This window comes from Olea europaea, unplaced genomic scaffold (assembly GCF_002742605.1).
Source record: "Olea europaea var. sylvestris unplaced genomic scaffold, O_europaea_v1 scaffold2830, whole genome shotgun sequence".
In the NCBI taxonomy this organism is placed as follows: domain Eukaryota; kingdom Viridiplantae; phylum Streptophyta; class Magnoliopsida; order Lamiales; family Oleaceae; genus Olea; species Olea europaea.
In genome coordinates this window covers 105,491-115,155 of record NW_019246807.1, presented here as the reverse complement: position 1 = coordinate 115,155, position 9,665 = coordinate 105,491, and the positions used below count along the sequence as shown (strand labels likewise).

Here is a 9,665-nt window from a genome sequence, read left to right as displayed (position 1 = left end):
AAGTTGAATTCATTAAGCAGATCTTATACAAAAAAAAAAAAGGAAAAAGCAAACTGGTCACAAAGCCATGTTTCAAGCATGGATGCATTCTTGTACGATTTTCACACTTGGGCATGCGGGTTCACTATAACCATATCTCCAATCTCCAGAACTATGGTCTCAAATCCACAAATACGCCTCTTCATGTCACAGTATAATGCTTCGCATGTGCCAGACCACATGTCAGGAGTGAGACATTCGGAATCCATAAAGATGCATTTCGAAGACGATAGAAAGTTTTAGTACAAAACTAGTCAAATATCATACATTTCAATTACAGATGCATTCTAAATTGCTTTCATAGAGTACCATGTGTATTTACAATAGATGTAATTCCAATGTGTAGAATTGTAGTCATAAAACCTCATTCCTACCAGTTCTATGACAACAGAATTATATCTGGTCACAAACCCATACTTCGCGTGTTAGTCACAATATTTCATGATTGACTGGTTCGGCATTCATAAACACCACGAATACCAAACGTTCATGAGTAGAAAATGCACACATATGTTGTCTGCGGTGAAACCTTGTTTAGATGGAAACATAAAATGCATATTTTAGGGACGCGTATAGGTACTTATCGATTGTTTTTGTGACCCGAATCGAACCAGTGTTTATCAAATACAGGTTCCGTCGGTAGCTATGGAGAAAATTTTTACAGTTGTGATATTATGTTTGTAGCTTTTTCCCCCAAACGAGGAGACCATTTTCGTGAAGATTGAGGTTTAAATTGGTAACTGCTTCCGTGATTGTAGCATCCATATCCATTCATTCCATTTGTTTATATATTCCATATATAATATATAGAATATATTATATATAATATATAACCATTTATGACCCGAAATTTGAAATATAATGACATGTTTCTTAAATTTGAAATGCCACATACTATATACCTGTCCTGTGTATTGTTTCCTTAAAATATTTGAAACATTGTTTTGGGCCTTTTATTGGACATGGGTTTGGGCAACACTAGACTACAGCCCAATCTGCCCTTCCCTCAATCCGTCCTCACTTCTACGCGAATACTTATTGGCCGTCTTTTGTATAAATTAAAAGAATTATGCTTGGCGTTCACTCATCAAGTTTGACAGCCCCTTCACATGCAAGGGGGCACACACTAAATATTTTATTCGTGGGCTCCCTCATGTGAGGGGTCTGTTCACTTTTTGTTATAAATTGTAGGTTTTTAAATTGCCAGTTTCTGAAATTGTTTCTACCGATCGAAGTATTTATTGAACACATAATAAAATATTTCACTTGCATCCAAATGTTCAATTGAGCTCTAAAATATGAATCATAATGTCTTCCTTGGCTACTAAATACCTTTGATCACAGGTAATATGTCGTGTCAGCCCAATTTTCAGCGAAGAATTTTATCAGTTAATGACTTGAGTCTGTAATTGTAAAATGATATATTTGTAGTATCAATAATTGCTTTTTAGGAACTTCTAATTATAAATAATATTCAAATTGCCTGAATGTCAATTTGAACGTTCACTTCTGTGGAGAATTGTCTCTTAGTCATTTTTAATGGTGTTAGGCAAAAGGTTAATTTTTTTTATCAATTTTTCCCCTTGTTAATAGAATAAATGTTATTATGAGTCCTTTTAAATTATTATGTTCAATTTTAATAAAATAATAGAGTCTATGTCACATTGAGAGTGGCAATAATTTTAAGGGTTAATGGTTCATGGAATCCCATATTATAATTTCAGGTCTATATAATTAATGATTGAATCGTGAGATTGTTGATGTTATATGTAATGGGATCAGTATAATGCTTTTTCCCCCTTTTTTTTATAATTTTGAAATTGTATTAGGGATTGATTTAGAGTGGAAGAATATATAAAATTTGTGTGGATTTATATTGTTTAAATGAATTAATTTAATAAAGACAATACTGGAATGTAATGTAATAAAAATAGTAATTTTTTAAAAATTTAATATTTTAGTAGGGATAGATATATAACAATCATAGAAGTAGATAGCCACACCCTATAAAAATGGTGTGGATAAATATAGGAAAGGATTGAAAATTTTATAATGAAATAGATAAGTAAAAAATGTGGAGATATATGGAGTTTAAATGAATGAATTTAATCAGGATAATATTGAAATGTGATGTAGATGAAAATAGTTTTTTTGTTTTTAATTTAAAATTTTAATGGAGACAATTTAGAGTGGTATAAATATATAATAATGGTGGATGTAAATAGCGGATCCCAAAGAAGCCAATGGAGCAGATACTTGAGCTCAATATTATTTAGATAAAAATCCTTTTTTTTTTTTTAGGAAAAAGAATATGAGATTAAAAAATGTAAAAAATAAAAACAAAAATATACGTTTCATGCAATATGTTGTTGAAAATGAATTAAAAAATAATAATTTTCAAAAAATCTCTCCCAGCATTGTGTATACTTGGATACCTCTTCCCTATAGTGAATCCAATCATCTGGTCTAATTTCAAATTCAAAGGTATTAATGAAAAAATGCAATTGTAATATCATAATTACGTTAAAAAATAAAATGAAACCAAGATTCTAATGGTGATGAATAACGTTGCTCATTTCACAATATGTCAATTCGCAAATTTTTGTTCTAATGTCTTTAATTGAAGTTGATGTACAACTATTTTCTTCTATTTCATAAAAATTATGGTAATGAGACATGTATGAATATGGACTATTGTGCAATATGTAGAAAAATCATTATCTTCCTTGATTATTCATCGCGCTAAATAATTAATTGCATAGTTGTCACTTCACTAACTCTTACACACTTACAATCCAACAAATTAATTGAGTTCAAAGCTACAAAGGTTAAACTCTAATATTGATGATAGGGATGTAAAATAAGTTAAATCATCTAGGGAGAACAGACATTTTCCATCCATACGAATATGAGCTCGATTTTTTTGTATTACAATCGAGTCCCATCTATCATCTTGTGAACCCTACTCCAACACTTGAAAATAGTTCACCATACCAAAACCCAACCGCAGAAGAAAATAGGAATTTGAAAATAATTTTTTATCACATAACCGTAGGCTGAGCTGAGCGTAAGATTTGGACATGAGGCGGCTCGGCTTGATCATTATCACCCATAGGTCTAATAATTTAGGCGAAGTGTTAAGGATAATATAAAAGAGCTTGAATTATTTTTCTTATCAAAATTGACCTCGTACGGATGGAAAGTTCATAATCTTGTGAGAATAGAATTGAGAATTTAAAAGTCTTGCGCATGTGTTTTGCTGGTTATTTCAAAAGTTGTTAAGATTAAAGAAAACTATCAAACTTTATAACTCGAATCAATTAATATGGCACTTGCCTCACGCTAGCTAGTAATGTTCTTTCCATTTTCTTGTTTTCTACCCTCTACATTATTTCGATTCCAATTTAACACTAGAGTGTTTTCATTGACTTTATTTTTGTGAAAAATGTCATTTTTACTTTTGGTGTGTGTGATTAACAAATTTTCCATTAAAAATATTTTCCAACATTTGGTCATAGAAAATATCGTCATCATATTTTCTTCAAAAATAAATAAAACATTTTCTTTAGGGAGGGGTGATTCTTATTTTTCATGTAATTCACTCCCTCTTTCTTTCTCTATTTCATCTATCCATGCAAATTAATATGTTTAATTAATAATTTCCATGCAAATTTCACGATCGTTCAAATGCACCCTTACTTCATTGTGTTAACTAGAAAATATTATTAATATAAAAACACTAACAAATATGTTAACATTTGAGATTCTATTCTAAAGTTTATATTTTAGTTAATAGTTTTATACTTTAACCAATATAAAAAGGAAGACCATGGAACCATTTATAAGTCGTGCTACTAGTGTGTGTTTTAGTCACGTTATTTTTAAAAAATGTATTTTGAAATAGTAAATCGATGGAGAATGAGTGGTTAAAAAATAAAGAAAATTTTTGAATTTACGTGTAATATTATTTTATTGAAAAATATGTTTTTGAAATATTGTCAAATCACTATTTAAAAATGTATTTTTTCTAAATAATACGGCTCAAACAGGCCTAAATATCGAACTGGATTTGATAAATTAGTATCAGCCTAAAAAATTGCAATGCAAAAATTGATTTAAATGTTTTAACATAAAAATAAATATATATCTTCTTTTAGCAACGCTTACAACCAAACGGTCCCATGGTCTAGTGGTTAGGACATTGGACTCTGAATCCAGTAACCCGAGTTCAAATCTCGGTGGGACCTTTTTTTATTTCATTTTTCATTCCTGTTTCTGTCAGCGCCGCATATAATCCTTCCTCAATTTTTACTAAATTAATTTTGCGGCAACTTTGTTCACGATCCTCTGCTAGTAATAATAGTTTGCGTCTGGGGTGATTGGGCTCATATTGAATTGCAGATCAAAGAAAATCTTCCAAAAACCAAACAACTTCTAGGTAAAAACACAATCTTTACTTTCCTGTATGCCCATTGAATTTTTTTCTGATCAACCCTGTTATGTGATTTTATTTCGTTAATAAACTATTTTTTAAGAGATACAATGTTTCTTGGTACATTACTCTCGGTTGACTTAGGAAAATGGGTTTAGTGCAAACGTTGCATATTTATTGTTTGATAAAATGCCTGTATGGTCTGATATGCTGTATAAGAAGAGATGAGAATCACAGATATGGACTTTGTTTGAAATCATTGCTTGCAATTTTACACTTGGCTTTGAAAATGGATGCTAAGCAACAAGCAATGTTTGATAAAATGCCTGTAAAAGCTGTTCCCCTTTATAAGAAGATGGGATTCATTGAGATGGGTTTTGTATGAAATCCTTGTTTGCAATTTTACAGTGGAGTTTGAGAATGGATGCTAAGCAGTAAGCAATGATTAGGTACTGTTTTATTCTTTCCACTAGCAAGTGGACTGGACAAATGGTTGGATAAGAATTAGTAATTTAAGCCTTCAATTTTCACTTTGTATGTTCCTTTTTCCAAGTAGATACTTATCTCTAAGTTTTTTCACAGGAAAATAAATCAATATTAACCGGTCACTTTGGTATATTATTTTCGCCTTTGCCCTGCTGGCCATCTTAGAGGTGAATATATTTCTTAATGAGCCTGGGCATGCAATCTACTTGTGTAGATAAATATGGTTTTCCATTGTTGCATTTACCTTAATTTGTTGATCCTAGTTGATGAAGAGAAGATTGTAATAGGATTCTCAGTGTTACTAACCGGTGTGATTATTATTTTATCTAAGATCTTTTTTCTTTTCTGTGTCTTAGAGCTCGAGGCAAAGATTCTTTATTTTGTTTTATTTCATTTTTATTCTTAGGGTGCGGTGGCCTTTGATGCTCGGACTCTTCGAAATGGTTGGAGTACCCATGTTGGACACGACACGACATGGATATGGGTATGAGATATGTGTCGGATCCTCCAAATTTTAACTGGACACTTCGCCATTTTTTACTTCTTTTTTCTTTTCCTTTTCTTTCTCGTTCCCTATAATTGAAAACTAAACTTCAAAATTATATTTTATTAGTCTTAACATCTTATTTAATATTCATTTTCTTTTTTGTGAACTATTGATTTTAGTCTATTCAAAATGATATCTTGGGTTAATAAAAAAAATTGAAGCTTGAAAGACGTACCCACGTACCCGTGTCCGAAATTTAGATTTTTTTTAGCTATGTCCTCGTATCCTAAATTTTAAAAAATAAAAGATCCGACACTTAAATACGTTCCCGATACCCGTACCCGAGTCCGAGCATCATAGGTAGTGGGGTTTTGGTTGTGAGGACTTATCAGAAATAGAGAAGCTCGTCTTCATTTGCTTTTTATAGATGCAATTTGAGGAATTCCGTTGTTTAGGCACCTCATGGTGTGTCTTATCCATGTTTGCTTCATCTTGCACATCGTTGTTTGGTTAGCGGACATATGCGGTTAGATATAGGTTTATAAGAATCCTATTAGGTACAATTTTTTAACACTGTTTAGGCTTAAGACCCAAAAAGATATTTAATAGGCACTTGAATTTCTCTGTTTAAATCTATGTGATGATAATCTAATCCTCTATCTTGTTTTTCACTTTTCCCTTGGTGCGTGTATGCCTGTGCATTGAATTTATCACAGGTGTCATTTTATCATATAGGGTGCTGCACTTAAATCAAATATTTATTTTTTATCTCCCCAAGATCATTTTCTGATTGAGAACTTACAATATTATGGACTTGTATTTCGTTTCTTATTTCCTTTTATTATTTGTTTATGCACGTTGTCGACTTAATGTCGTTGTTGCTTGATTCAGGTGATTGGTTTTTTGTCCTATAATGGAAGCTAAATTCTTTCGCTTTCTTAAGATTGTTGGAGTTGGTTTCAAAGCCAGAGCAGAAGCGGAAGGTCGTCTCTTGTACCTTAAACTTGGTTACAGCCATGAGGTCGAACTTACTGTACCTCCAGCAGTTCGCGTGTTCTGCTTCAAAAACAACGTAGTCTGCTGCACTGGGATTGACAAGGAAAGGGTGCATCAATTTGCTGCTGCTGTCCGTAATTGCAAGCCTCCTGAAGTTTACAAAGGAAAAGGTATAATGTACATTGATGAAGTGATAAAGAAAAAGGAGGGGAAGAGGTCAAAATAACTTGGGAGATGCTTGGCTTTCTTTGGATGATGTTTGACCTTAATTGTTACTAATAACATGTCTCCAGCCCTTTTTTCTCTCTTCTTTTTTTGCCAGATTAATATGCTTTAGTAATGTCACTGATATTTGTGTTTCATTTAGAATTTTTTTTTTTTTTGCACTGTGAAGAATGGATCGTGTTGTAGTTATGATTGTTATCGACATTTTTTATTAGAACTCTTAAACTGTTAACTAATTCTGAATGGGAAAGAATAATCATACATCTAATTGTGTTAACTTTTTAATATAACTACTTTGTTGACCTGGAGTCTGACTGATCTGCTGTTAACAAGCCCATGCCACCTTTCTTTGTCAACCTATAACTACCTGCACACTAGGACAACTTGTTAGAATGCAAGATTTTGATAAACCTCCCTTACGGGTTCACGTATAGGAGGTGTCACAAAAAGGGAATGTAATGGGAGTTGGAGGGAATGTTAGTTGTTGGATTTGATGAGCAAAGAAGTTGTTAGGATGATGTCATGGTTGTTAGAATGGAGCCAATAAATAGCGGGTAGGAGGATCTAGAATGCATTCAGAAAAGAGGTAACAAATCTGAATCTGAATCTGTAGGAGAGGGGAGATCTCCAAACCTGCCTTACGTGTTCTTCAATTTGCTTTGTAACAGTTTGTCGTTTAATACAAATACTAATTTTTCTATCTTCCAATTCTCTATGCGGGAGCCTACCAGATTTCTGCTCGGAGAGGTGGTGTAACAATTATTTTCACTCCGAATCAAGTTAAAATATGGAAGTTGGTGGGAAGACAATTTGATAGAGTTTTGGTTGGATTTCACATACCCGACATTGATATTCCAAAGTGTGTTTAGGGGGAAGGAAAGGGTCCTCAACTCCTTGGGTGGGTCTTTTCCCACCAATCTTCAGCCAGCGGATAGGTAGCAGACCCATCACTATTGCTTCCTCAAATTGAGAGTCTATGCTGGAAGCCACATCCATATGTTCCTCCTGCATGCTTGCTCAAAATGACAACTGAAAGGAAGCGCTAGTTGCCTTTTCTTTACTTTTATGTAATCTAGTCAGTCGTCTTTCCTTTTTTATGTGACTTGACAAGTGACTGCGTGATGGGATGGACTGACACATATGAGGGTGCAATCTTGATGCGTGGTAACAGTCATCTGACAATGTGGCCGTATATCTTTGGCTCTCTGCCCTATGTCAAAAACGTACTCTTTTCCGTCTCTAGACTTTGACAGGATTTCCTATGCTTTGGATAGCAACCCTCATATCTCTCACGATGGTGGCGATGAGGTGGTTTATGGATGTGCCTCGCACTGGATGGGGCATTGGAAGGGTCAAGGCACTTGCCTGTGATATTACTTCTATTTGCAGGTCGTGCGCTAGGGGCAAAGTATATGCTTCGGCTTGAACTGGGTCAGCATGTTTGCTTCCACATGGGTGGGTGGTAAGGCTCCACATGTCGTGGAGGTGTAACAATAGTCCCCCAAGTCCGAGACTAACATTTAGGTGCTTGACTGATGCCAACTTGCTCCCCTTTCTGATCATAAGCCAGTGTGGTATTCAACCTTGGCCTTTTCTTGGTTTCCTTAGGGCCAATGTGATTTCCACGTGGATGGTAAAGGCTCCACACTAGGTGGAGGCACCTTATAAGGAGGACGAGACAACCTTATTAGGAGGACGAGACAGCTTGAGTATGCATATAAGTGTAATATGATTTTCCTTGATCACTTTTCCATCATCAAGAAAAAATATGGATTCTTTTCTGCTAGTCTAATTTTTAGAACAAGTCCCATGAGAACAGCCTTCAATCATTAGACATTTATGGATTGTTGGACTAAGACAGTATTGACCGATTAAGGAAGAGAGTGAGAACGAGCTATCTGTCAAAGTGTTATTACCGGCAATTCTGAAAGAGCAGTTCAGAAGTATCGCTCACACTTGAATCAGTCATTTATTGTCCTTGCTTACGAAGCAACAGGAAGAGCCCCAGGCCCCCCTTGGAGGGCACATGTGAGAGCTCATTACTTTGTTCAAAAGAGATAGATCCCAAAAAGAAGTTCTCCTGAAATAGAAGCTTTCATATCCTGATCTTTTTAGTACCTGTGCAATAAGGTTAGCATAGATTATCAATTATAATCAAACAATCACTTGCAGCCGATACTCCTACTTTACATGCCCGAGTCAAGTGATGTAATAATTTTAAGCTGTAAAAACTTTGAGCTCAAAGTCTAGACTTTCATTCATGCCTGCTATTGAGCCAGAGAACTTAGAACCATCTGTTTCTCTAACAACAGCACAAGTGGCTCTGTAGACGCAGAAGGGAAAGCAGTATTCATGTAGAAAAGAAGCCTTTCATGAAGCCACACCTATTTCGAGGCCTAGTCTTAACCTTCCTTCCCAATTCTTGATCTTATTAAGAAGACAACCAATGCAAAACCTCACTTTTTTGGGTGTCAGCGAGTCATCAGGCTTATAACTTGTCTTGTTATGTTCATTGTACACGACTGGACAATAAGACCGAAAAAAGTTAAGAACTCATGTCTATTATGCTGTTCACGTAAACATGCCAAGCGTACCAAAAACGCTGGTTATAACTGGCCACAATCAGTTGAATTCAAATATTCAATGGTTCCAATTGGGAATTTTACTTTTGTTCTTAATCTCTAGAAAATTAATTGATGTTGTGGATTATGTTGAAGTTTTTTGTCTGCATTTTCGTGAAGGGGTCGGAAGTATAAAATTTTGGCATGTTTGTTATGCTCGAGTGTCGACAAGACACTTCTGGATGATATTAAGGTATAACAATGTGTGAAAATCTCGTTTGTTATCTTGCTCTATATTAAGTCGCAACATGCAATGTGGGATGCAGGAGAAATTGCATTTACTTCATTCATCGTGTGAATAATTGGTGGATTTTTTTACCTGGTTGCATTTCAGCAGCTTCTGGAATTGAAACCCTTGTTTCATTTGAGTTCCATTTTT

The 9,665-nt window shown here is 34.4% G+C and overlaps 1 protein-coding gene and 1 non-coding gene across 5 annotated transcripts; both read left to right on the top strand.

The window, feature by feature from the left end:
- Positions 1-4,214: 4,214 nt before the first annotated feature.
- TRNAQ-CUG lies at positions 4,215-4,286 on the top strand. Its single transcript has one exon. It is a non-coding gene; the product is annotated as a tRNA-Gln (tRNA).
- Positions 4,270-6,926, top strand: LOC111384061 (60S ribosomal protein L6, mitochondrial-like). Of its 4 annotated transcripts, none has more exons than XM_023008279.1 (3): positions 4,270-4,477; positions 5,364-5,441; positions 6,336-6,926. In XM_023008279.1, the coding sequence occupies exon 3, from the start codon at positions 6,358-6,360 to the stop codon at positions 6,664-6,666; it is 309 nt and encodes a 102-aa protein (XP_022864047.1). In that variant the 5' UTR covers positions 4,270-4,477; positions 5,364-5,441; positions 6,336-6,357; the 3' UTR covers positions 6,667-6,926. The 4 variants fall into 4 exon arrangements, with proteins under 4 accessions (XP_022864047.1, XP_022864048.1, XP_022864046.1 ...); XM_023008280.1 differs by lacking the exon at positions 5,364-5,441 and adding an exon at positions 5,054-5,124; XM_023008278.1 differs by lacking the exon at positions 5,364-5,441 and having other exon boundaries at positions 4,271-4,477.
- Positions 6,927-9,665: the final 2,739 nt, after the last annotated feature.

Coding starts and splice junctions, on each gene's coding strand:
- LOC111384061 (XM_023008279.1), top strand. CDS start 6,358: ATGGAAGCTAAATTCTTTCGCTTTCTTAAGATTGTTGGAGTTGGTTTC.